Raw genomic sequence first — 12,794 nt, 5'->3', positions numbered from 1 at the left:
TCTGTTGTGTTTCAGAGGAGTTGCAATGACAAGAAATTTCTGAGTTAAGAGGCATAACTCATAGAAAACAAATTAAATTTCCTGTCTATATGCACATTAACATATGTCCTTATAAGATACAAAGTTTCATTGAACTCTGTTGAGTGGTTTCAGACAAGTTGTGATGACAAAATGTTGCAGTAGTATATTTTGCCTGAAAATTAAGGTAATCTGGCATAACTAAAAAAAAAATGGAATTGTAATTTCCTGTTTTTATGCATTTCTGCATGCGATGTAGTATGTCCTTATTATCTACAAAGTTTCATGCAATTATGTTGTTTGGTTTCAGAAAGTTGCGATGAAAAGAACAGGACAGACAGACAGATAGACAATTCAAAACATTATACCCTCCCCAACTTTGTTTTGTGGGGTATAATATAAATTATGATTATGATGATAATGGTACAAATATCTTGATATAACAAACACTTTTCAAATTCCAGTTTACTACTCTTTGAATACATACCTGTGCTATATCCTCCCAGTAAATATTGAAATCATCATCCTCAATCATAAAACTGTCCATGTGAGCAATTTTATTTCTGTAATACTGTATCCTGGATAGATCATCACCAACACTGACTTGTGAAGGTAAGGGAAGTTTACTGCTGATCTGTATGTCCGTCAGATTTCTGATCAAATTTATCATAAGTGTAATGTCGTACTTTTCAGATGATGGGGTACCTGTAAATATAGAAAAAGGTCATTAATAAAAAAATTTTGTAAAAATTCCATAAATGAGTGTGCACATACTGAAATGTCTCACCTGTTTTACTGACGATTGATCTTATGCTGAAAGTCTTAAAGATAAAGGTTTAACTACAAGTATCATATAAACTAATAACATTCTTTAAGATTAATGACAAGTAATAAGGTCAAGGTCAGATAAAAAAACTGTTACATAGACATGTACACCCTCAGTGGCGGATGCAGGATATTTCGAAAGGGGGGGGGACTAGCCCAGGGCAAAGGGGGGGTGCAAAACATATGTCCCGATTCAAATGCATTGATCGGCCAAAATAAAGGGGGTGCGCACCCCCGGAACCCCCCCTCTGGATCTGCCACTGCACCCTATAATTATTCCATACACCAAATATTGTTGACCCATTGCTTATGACCAAAACAAATAGAAACCAGATGCTCCACAGGGTGCAGCTCTATATGACCGCATAGGTTGAACCCTGAACGGTTGGGGCAAGTATGGACACAACATTCAAGCTGGATTCAGCTCTAAATTTGGATTGTGATTAAATAGTTGACACAGCATAGGTTTCTGACAAAGAATGAATGTGGTCTAATGAACTTAACTTTTTTTTTTTGCCTTTGAGCAATTCACTATGCTGTTGAATATTAATCCTTTCAAAAAAATGTTTGAAGAAATTTTCTTTTTATTTATGAAATCTGAAATGAGAAAAATTGAACCCCCCCCCCCCAATTTTTTTTTCACATCCCCCTTTCCTTTATTCCAAAACTGATCTCAATTCAAATTTCTAATGGAGTTTGCAACAATAACTGCTCATTTAGATACATCATAAAATATTGAAATGTAAAAAAAAGTGCTTGTTATCACTGAATGGTAAAGATTGTTTCAATTTATTAGTAAAAGTGAAAGTACATTGTATATTGTATAAAACAGTGATTTAAGTTGATTCAACTACTATTCTGGACAAAGAAAGATAACTTTAATTGAAAATTTCTTGCTATTGCACAATATTGTGCAATTAGATATAATTCTTGCTATTGCGCAATACTGTGCAATTGAAAATACTTGCTATTGCACAATACTGTGCAATTGAAGATTTCTTGCTATTGAACAATACTGGGCAATTGCAAATTTCTTGTTATTGTACAATACTGTACAAATGAAGATTTCTTGCTATTGCTGAATACTGTGCAATTGAAAATTTCTTGCTATTGCACAATACTTAATATAATAATTTTGAATCCTATTTTGGGCCAACTTGAAAACTGGGCCCATAATAAAAAACAAAGTACATGTTTAGATTCAGCATATCAAAGAAGACCAAGAATTCATTTTTTGTTAAAATCAAACTTAGTTTAATTTTGGACCCTTTGGACCTTAATCTAGACCAATTTGAAGACGGGACCAAAAATAAAGAATCTACATACACAGTTAGATTTGGCATATAAAAGAACCCCAATTATTCAATTTTTGATGAAATCAAACAAAGTTTAATTTTGGACCCCGATTTGGACCATTTTGAAAACTGGGTCAATAATCAAAAATCTAAGTACATTTTTAGATTCAGCATATCAAAGAACCCCAAGGATTCAATTTTTGTTAAAATCAAACTAAGTTTAATTTTGGACCCTTTGGAACTTAATGTAGACCAATTTGAAAACAGGACCAAAAATTAAGAATCTACATACACAGTTAGATTCGGCATATCAAAGAACCCCAATTATTCAATTTTTGATGAAATCAAACAAAAGTTTAGTTTTGGTCCCTTTGGGCCCCTTATTCCCAAACTGTTGGGATCAAAACTCCAAAAATCAATCCCAACCTTCCTTTTATGGTCATAAACCTTGTGTTTAAATTTCATTGATTTCTATTCAGTTATACTAAAGTTATAGGGCGAGAACCAAAAGTATTTGGACGAAGACGACGACGCAGAAGATGACGCCAACGTGATACCAATACACGACGAAAAATTAAAAAATTTTGCGGTTGTATAGAAAACAATCTTTTTTTTAGAAAACCTACCCAAACACAAACACTTAATGTTAACCAATTGCAACATGTTGCAATGAACCATGAAAATGAGGTCAAGGTCAGATGAAACCTGCCAGAGTGACATGTACCTCTAACAATCATTCCATACACCACATATAGTTGACTTGCTGCTTGTTGTATCCTTAAATCACCTAACTTTAACCTGGATCAGTGATTCATGAATTACGGTCGAGGTCAGGTTAACCCTGTCTGACAGACATGTAGACGTTGCATAAAAAACTCATATACCAAATATAGTTATCCTATTACTCATAATAAGTGAGAAATTCACATGACAAAAAAACTGTAACAGAACTGAACAGAACTGTAAAAATGAGGTTCTGGACAAGGGGCATAAAAAAAAGGGAAACTTCGTAACATAACGAAGGTATCTGCATACAAGGTATGAAGATTTCCGCTGGTCTTTTAACTTCTGAAATATAAAGCTTTATATAAATAGTGTACGGCTCTGCCACTGGATAGTAATACCATAGACTTTCATAGACTTTCATTGCAGTAGAGACAAAACTCTTATCTTCCTTTTACATGTTAGATGTTTTAATGTATAGGAAAAACATTTTTCTGATCAAGTCATGAACCTTATAAACATGCTAAATGCTTCCTAATTTTGTATCTAAATGATCATTACAGTATTATTTTGTGCCATAACTTTCTATCCACTGCTTATTTTTATAGTCTTAAAATATTAGTCTGTTTCTACAAAGTTGGACTAGCTTTGTATTAACATATCACAATTTCTAGTGGATATATGACATGTTAAACTGATATGCCACTGTCTTAGGTTAGGGGTAGGGTTTTGTGCCAGCAAACATGTTTAACACTGCCCCATTCAGTGAGTGTATGTATTTTTTTGGCTAACTATATATGCTGTATGGGTTTTGCTCATATCAACAAATTTTGACTGATTATCAGACCTTGCTGATCATTTTTGTGGTTTAAAGTGTCTGTTGTACAGTGTTTTATATCTTTGTATATTTTGATTTTTATCATACAAAGCAAAAAAATTGTTAAAATCATCATTAAAAGACTGAATAACTCAACAAAAGAGTTGTTAGATGATTTCCTCCATTAGTCTTATTTGTAGATCTTGTCTTGCTGATCATTTTTGCTTATTCAGTTTCATCTATTTAACATCATTTTTAAGATATGAGGCAAACACAAAAAATAGTTAAATAAGTAATTAAAGGGCAATAACTTTAATAAGGAGCCTTAAATGATTTCAATTATGTTGACTTGTTTGCAGAACTTTTGCTCAACATGTTTACAATTTAAAGTTATTGCCTATCAATTATAGTTTTCATGATTACCATGATTACAGGCAAAAAAATTTAGAAAGGTTAAATTTGTCATTTTAGGGCAATAATTCCTAGAAATAATCGTTTGCCAGTTTTGATCTATATTGACTATTGGTAGCTACATGTAGCTCAACCTTTTGAACATTTGAGCCCAAGACAGATTTTCTCTATTAGTATTTATAAAGGTTTTCAATATATATATGAAGAAACCTGCATTTTACTCCTATATTAATATTTTAGTCAAGTTGGCTATCTTGATTGGCAGGCTTATCATTGGACATTTTTTGTTACCAGTTATAACCTATTGATGATCATGATGATTGTGACGAAATATCATGAATATGCTTAAATTTGGCAAAAAGGTTTTAAAGGTGATTTTTTTTTTGTGAAGGATGTCAGCTAGTATTGATAAGAAACAACAAAGATTGAAGAGGGATGCAAAGTGATAAGAAAAGCTCAGTTAGACCTTTGGGCCAAGTAAGCTTAAAATTGGTAAAAATTGTCATGAAAGGGCAATAACTCACAATTTCAATTATGCAAATTGCCAACTTATTGATCAATTTTTCAACTTCAAGCTTCTCTCTGTCTGTCATTATAAGTTACACTTCAAGATAATACATGTGTGATATAGGCAAAGATGTAAAAAAATGTTCCCAAGGGTGCAGAGGTCGAAAACTAACAGTTGGGGCAAGTATGAATCAACATTCAAGCTTGTTACAGCTCTGAATTTGGATTATGATTGAATAGTTGACACAGCAAAGGTTTCTGACACAAAATGAATGTGGTCTAACATGTCTAATGAACTTAATTTGTTTTTGCTTTTGACCAATAATACACTATGCTGTTGAATTTTAATCCCCTCAAAAAAATTATTTGAAGAAAAATTCTACTAAATTTCTGAAATCTGAAATGAGAAAAATGTACCCCCCCCCCAATTTTTTTCACCTCCCCCTTTCCCTTATTCCAACAATGATCTCAATTCAAATTTCTGATGGAGTTGGCAACAAGAACTTCTCATTTAAATACATCGTAAAACGTTAAAATATAAAGTGACACAGTAAAAATTAATATTAATTATAAATCATGTTGATAGTTACTTCTTAAAATAAATTTACAGCTACACATCTTGAGACAATCATCATTTCTTGATACATAATTTTTAAGTAGTTTTTTTAAGTAGTGTAAAGGAGGTATTCAAACATATATATTACAGTATTCTTTAAATTTTTAATTGGATTACCTCCCTTATACTGCTTTTAAATAATTAATCTAAATTGTCCATTAAGGTGGCTGGGGCGTGTTAATCAAAACTGACAGAATTTTTTGATAACTTGTCAAAATGAAGCTTTTATCATGCTTTTTTAAAAACTGTTTAAAAAAGTATGGGTCAATGGACTTTTTTTCACGCTACGGTTGCGCAAAATTGTCAGATTTTGTATACCGTATTTGGGCATGTATAGTCCGCACTTTTTTTCCTTAAATATGTAGTTTGTACAAGGGGTGCGGACTATACACAACTATAGACGGTTTTCGAAATTTATTAAAATTTTTTTTTTTTTTTTTTTTTTTTTTTTTTTAAATTTCGTTTTTTCTGCATCATCAATGTATATTGGAGACGTTTATTGTATTTACTTCATTTAATTCTTATACTTTTATTCTTTTTTAACTTTTCTTTTCAAAATTGATTATTAAAAGTAAAGGTGTGACATCCTGCATAGGTAATCAAGAGAGGTAATTAAGGATTAAGTATGGGTGTGTAGCAATTAAATAATGATGTCAAGCTTTGACAGGTGTTAAATATTATAATCCCAGGCAATAAAACAACATGATCAATGAAAAGATTATATAAGATTAAATAGTTTTAAAATTTTGATTACTGCTAAATAATTAAGATAAATGTTTGATCTCTTTTTTCTTTTGTTCCATAATATTCAAATTATTTCTGTTATATTATATATCAGCTTGGACATACTTAGACAAATGTTGATTTTAAAATGAATCTCTTGATTAATAACTACTTATATAAAATTATTAAATATTAACTACCTGATGAAAAGTTCTACCATTTCATTTTTTTATGAAATAAATAAAACATAATTATTTTTTTTTAAATACATGGAGAATAGCTCTCTTTCAATGAATTTTTACAGTGAACTAGACTTTTACAATAATTTTTTTTTTTTTTTTTTTTTTTTTTTACAAAACTTTTTTTCTCGATTTTAAGGGGATGTAAAGGGGGTGCGGACTATACATAAATGCGTACTATACACGGCCGAATACGGTAGATTATGCATGGAAAATCAAATTTTGTGTGATAAAACCAAAACGTTAAAATGTGAGAATATTGCTCTTATAACATGCTTTCAGATAGGCAAAAGAAAAAATGGGGTCACCTAACTTGTTTTCTTGCTACATATCGAAATAGGTAAATTCATCAAATATATAGACCAAAGATATCTGCTTATTCAAAATCCAAGATGGATGAAGATACTGAACCACCATAACTAGAAAAAAACTTGTTTTCTCCCCTTTTTTGACCCCTATTTGCTAAATGACTGGAGCCATAACCCCACATTTATAACCATCCCTTTGTAGTATAGAAATTTGTGGTATAATTTTAGAGAGATTTATAGACTTAAACACAAAATATTGATTGAAAATTACAAAAATGCTAATTTGGACCCCTTTTTGGCCCCTCATTCCTAAATCTTTGGGACCATTACCCCCAAAATCAATCCGTTCCTTCCTTTAATGGTTATAAACAGTGAATTTAAAGGAGTAGTTCAGTAAGACCCCTTTTTGGCCGCAAAATATAGCAGGTTTAGAAAATTGTGAAAATGTAATGTTTAAGGATGTATTCTTCTGACTTTTCAGTCTCGTTCAGTCTCGTTGAAATCTCGTTCTTAAATTATTTGCAAAACATATGTTAGAAGTGGAAAATATCAATGAATTTTAAAAATATTATAATCAAACATAACTCTGGTAAAAAAATTGTGTATTTACCATAAATGGTTTTTGAATAATCCAGTTTTCAAATTTTACGACCATTCAAGTCAGTATTTTTAGTCAAAATTTTGAGAAAATGGGTGAGGGATACAAAAAATGATTTTACAAGAATAATATACATCCCATCTCATTTTGGTCTTTTCAAATTTCTTAGATATGTATTTGTTCAATCATTTATAACAAAAAAGTTGAATTAATATGCATTTTGTTCTTTAAAATGAGAAAAATCATAAAAATACAAAATTGGCAGTATGGTAAATTTTACACAAAAAAGCATCAAAATATGATAAAACTTTCTTATATTAACACCTACATTTAGTTTTTGTAAGTTAAATTTATTCAGATTGGTCCACTTCATCTTTATGGAAAGTATGAAAAAAAGTTTAATTGTGGAACTGTGATTTTTTTCACAATAATAGCCCAAAAATAGGTAAAAATCGATGAAAAGTGAGAAAATCATCAAAATTGGGCATTTTCAAAGGGCCGTAGCAAAAAAAGAAGCACACCACCATATGATTTTTTCTTCACCAATTGTTTTATTACAGTCTTATAAACCTAAAAATCAGGTTAAGAAAAAAAGTTTAATTCTAGAAATTTTTGGCTCCTCAGAGGTGTACATCCTTAAGCTACATATTTTGGAAAGTAAAATGCTTCTACTACATAAATATGAGCTGTTTTTGACAATACAATGCACAAATATTGCGTTCTAGCATCATTAAGTCATGCTAATAGTTATCAAAGGTAAATTACTGAAATCTTCAAAATGTTAGCATTTTGGTTAATTTTTAGATGGTTTCCATCTAAAATGAAAAATATTGAAATGTAAGGTGTATTTGAGGATAATACAAAACATATATAAAGGTTGAGGATGAACACTTTCTTTTTTGACAAAAACCATCTGAAAAGTGACGTTTTTTGGTATACTTGATAGATTTTTCATATCTAAGCTTGAATCAGAGCGTTTTTCATGACTAAATCAGATAAAATCTTTCACATAAACTAATTGAAGTCAATTGAAATAGACACTTAACATGCACTTAAGTCATGTAAGTGTTTTAAAAGTGTCCAAAAACTTCCTTTAGATGAACCTGAAATTTGAGGCCAAAATCAGCCCTTACCAGACCTACTCCTTCTATATTGATTTCTATTCACTTATTATACTTAAGTTATTATCTGGAAACCATCTGTCTTTTGACGACACTGATTAGGAAGACACCTCTGCTGACAACAAGGCCGACAACAGGGTTCTTATTCAATGTTTATAATGGTTTTCAAAATAATATCCAAACTAGCATTCTCCATTCTTTTCTGTTTTATAAGAATTTTCTATCTCAATTCAATCATTTGTCAATTGGGTAATAATACTTTGACCAGAAAATAATCAGTTTTTTTTACTATTTTAAGGAATTTTATATAAGTCAAAGGACCATAACTCTGAACAAAATCATCAGATCATAACAAAATTCTAACTTGATCTGTAACTTGTCATGATAAAAAAAAATACATCAAATACCAAATCAACATCTTCAAGCATGAAGAACAGAAGTGTGGAAAACTGATTTGTACAGCTGACAGATGAACAGACAGACAGATGGAGTCCAAACCTAAAGTCCCCTATGACATGTATGACTTCCTTGGTATGGGACTATTAAAAACAGACTATTATGTTAACAACTTTTAAAACTAGATGTGTCAACATGGTCAAAGCGACAGGAATGGCCCGTCTCAATATGTTGAAAAAATTTGCAATTTCAATAACACAATTGTGGACACAAACATGATGGTAGTCTCAAAAATCAGCTTAAAATCTGGAAGAGTATAGAAAATGTCCGTAAAACTGTGATTTCAACAATTGTTAAAGTTGTAAACCCTTAATTTTGGCAAAAATTAGCGGAGCAGAATGAAACTTAACCTTGATCTGTAACCATTGTAACTCACATATCAACAACAATGTGTCCATAGTACATGGATGCCCCACTGGCACTATCATTTTCTATGTTCAGTAGACCGTGAAATTGGGGTCAAAACTTTTATTTTGAATTAAAATTAGAAAGATCATATCATAGGAAACATGTGCACTAAGTTTCAAGTTGATTGGACTTTAACTTCATCAAAAACTACCTTGACCAAAAACTTTAACCTGAACTTCACACTGTCATTTTCTATGTTCAGTGGACCATAAAATTGGGATCAAAACTATAATTTGGCATTAAAATTAGAAAGATCATATCATGGGGAACATGTGTACTAAGTTTCAAGTTGATTGGACTTCAACTTCTTTAAAAACTACTTTGACCAAAAACTTTAACCTGAAGCGAACGGACGCACAGACGCACGGACGCACAGACGCACGGACGCAGATGGACGAACAGAGGCACAGTAAGTAGTTTGTATGCATTTAACATCCTGGAAAAAATATTTTGACAAAAAATAATTTCCATGGTATATTGACCCCCCTGCGGTATATTGAACCCCCTACTTTAGACCTTAAATTTCAAAAATTCTAGCTATTCTAACTCCTTAACATAGTAATAATATTTCAATAAGTAGTTTGTATGCATTTAACATACTGGAAAAGATATTTTGAATATTTTACTTAGCCATGGTATTTTGACCCCCCTGCGGTATATTGAACCCCCTACCATAGACCTTCAATTTCAAAAATTCTTGCAATTCTTACTCCTGAACGTAGTTATAATACTCCAATAAGTAGTTTGTATGTATTTAAAATGCTGGAAAAGATGTAAGAAATAAAAAATTCCATGGTATTTTGACCCCCCTGCGGTATATTGAACCCCCTACCATAGACCTTAATATTAAAAAATTCTAGCTATTCTAACTCCTGAACTTAGTAATAATACTTCAATAAGTAGTTTGTATGCATTTAACATCCTGGAAAAAATGTTTTGAAAAAAATAATTTCCATGGTATATTGACCCCCCTGCGGTATATTGAACCCCCTACTATAGACCTTAAATTTCAAAAATTCTAGCTATTCTAACTCCTTAACATATTAATAATACTTCAATAAGTAGTTTGTATGCATTTAACATCCTGGAAAAAATGTTTTGAAAAAAATTAATTTCCATGGTATATTGACCCCCCTGCGGTATATTGAACCCCTTACTATAGACCTTAAATTTCAAAACTTCTAGCTATTTTAACTCCTTAACATAGTTATAATACTTCAATAAGTAGTTTGTATGCATTTAACATCCTGGAAAAATGTTTTGAGAAAAAATAATTTCCATGGTATATTGACCCCCCTGCGGTATATTGAACCCCCTACTAAAGACCTTAAATTTCAAAAAATCTAGCTATTCTAACTCCTTAACTAAGTAATAATACTTCAATAAGTAGTTTGTATGCATTTAACATCCTGGAAAAAATATTTTGAAAAAAAAAAATTTCAATGGTATATTGACCCCCCTGCGGTATATTGAACCCCCTACTTTAGACCTTAAATTTCAAAAATTCTAGCTATTCTAACTCCTTAACATAGTAATAATATTTCAATAAGTAGTTTGTTTGCATTTAACATACTGGAAAAGATATTTTGAAAATTTTACTTAGCCATGGTATTTTGACCCCCCTGCGGTATATTGAACCCCCTACTGAAGACCTTAAATTTCAAAAAATCTAGCTATTCAAACTCCTTAACATAGTTATAATACTCCTACAAGTAGTTTGTATGTATTTAACATACTGGAAAAGATATTTTGAAAATTTTTTTTAGCCATGGTATTTTGACCCCCCTGGGGTATATTGAACCCCCTACCATAGACCTTGAATTTCAAAAATTCAAGCTATTCTTACTCCTTAACATAGTAATTATACTCCAAATTGTAATTTGTATGTATTCAACATGCTGGAAAAGATATTTTGAAAATTTTACTTAGCCATGGTAATTTGACCCCCCTGTGGTATATTGAACCCCCTACTATAGACCTTGAATTTCAAAAATCCAAGCTATTCTAACTCCTCAACATAGTAATAACACTCCAATAAGTAGTTTATATGTATTTAGCATACTGGAAAGGATATTTTGCTAAATTTTGTATAGCCATGGTATTTTGACCCCCCTGCGGTATATTGACCTCTAATTAAAAAAAAATAATAGCCAATAAATTGTAAATTAGATTATCTGTAATACTATTTCTCAAAAACAGGGGGTTCAATATACCGCAGGGGGGTTCAAAATACCATATGTGAAAAATGACCCCGGGGTCAAAATACCATGCAGTATAATGACCCCGGGGTCAAAATACCATGCGGTATAATGACCCCGGGGTCATTTTACCGCATGGTATTTTGACCCCGGTGTCATATGGTATTTTGAACCCCCTAAAAATTGAACCCGGGGTCAAAATACCATGCGGTAAAATGACCCCGGGGTCATTATACCGCATGGTATTTTGACCCCGGGGTCATTTTTCACATATGGTATTTTGAACCCCCCTGCGGTATATTGAACCCCCCTGTTTTTAAGAAATAGTATTGCAGATAATCTAATTTACAATTTATTGGCTATTATTTTTTTTATTATTTTTTTTATTAGAGGTTATGAGTAGGGGGTTCAATATACCGCAGGGGGGTCAAAATACCATGGCTATATAAAATTTTGCAAAATATCTTTTCCAGTATGCCAAATACATATAAACTACTTATTGGAGTATTATAACTATGTGAAGGAGTTAGAATAGCTTGGATTTTTGAAATTCAAGGTCTATAGTAGGGGGTTCAATATACCGCAGGGGGGTCAAATTACCATGGCTAATTAAAATTTTCAAAATATCTTTTCCAGCATGTTGAATACATACAAATTACAATTTGGAGTGTTATTACTATGTTAAGGAGTTAGAATAGCTTGAATTTTTGAAATTCAAGGTCTATAGTAGGGGGTTCAATATACCACAAGGGGTCAAAATACCATGGAAATTATTTTTTTTCAAAACATTTTTTCTAGCATTTTAAATACATAAAAACTACTTATTGAAGTATTATAACTATGTTAAGGAGTTAGAATTGCAAGAATTTTTAAAATTTAGGTGTCTATGGTAGGGGGTTCAATATACCGCAGGGGGGTCAAAATACCATGGCTAAGTAAAATTTTCAAAATATCTTTTCCAGTATGTTAAATACATACAAACTACTTGTAGGAATATTATAACTATGTTAAGGAGTTTGAATAGCTAGACTTTTTTGAAATTTAAGGTCTATAGTAGGGGGTTCAATATACCACAGGGGGGTCAAAATACCATGGAAATTATTTTTTTTCAAAACATTTTTTCTAGCATTTTAAATACATACAAACTACTTATTGAAGTATTATAACTATGTTAAGGAGTTAGAATTGCAAGAATTTTTAAAATTTAAAGTCTATGGTAGGGGGTTCAATATACCGCAGGGGGGTCAAAATACCATGGCTAAGTAAAATTTTCAAAATATCTTTTCCAGTATGTTAAATACATACAAACTACTTGTAGGAATATTATAACTATGTTAAGGAGTTTGAATAGCTAGAATTTTTGAAATTGAAGGTCTATAGTAGGGGGTTCAATATACCGCAGGGGGGGTCAATATACCATGGAAATTATTTTTTTTCAAAACATTTTTTCCAGGATGTTAAATGCATACAAACTACTTATTGAAGTATTATTACTAAGTAAAGGAGTTAGAGTAGCTAGAATTTTTGAATA

The 12,794-nt window shown here is 31.3% G+C and overlaps 1 protein-coding gene across 1 annotated transcript in view; it reads right to left on the bottom strand.

The window, feature by feature from the left end:
- Positions 1-12,794, bottom strand: part of LOC134681083 (uncharacterized) — a 59,969-nt gene that overhangs the window by 17,856 nt on the left and 29,319 nt on the right. Inside the window, exon 4 of the mRNA XM_063540501.1 lies at positions 506-723. Within this exon, the coding sequence (XP_063396571.1) occupies positions 506-723 (218 nt within the window). The remainder of the gene's footprint in view (positions 1-505; positions 724-12,794) is intronic.

The sequence above is a fragment of the Mytilus trossulus genome, chromosome 8 (assembly GCF_036588685.1).
Source record: "Mytilus trossulus isolate FHL-02 chromosome 8, PNRI_Mtr1.1.1.hap1, whole genome shotgun sequence".
Lineage (NCBI taxonomy): Eukaryota > Metazoa > Mollusca > Bivalvia > Mytilida > Mytilidae > Mytilus > Mytilus trossulus.
Note: the sequence above shows the minus strand (reverse complement) of the source record. Positions and strands in the feature narration are given on the sequence as shown.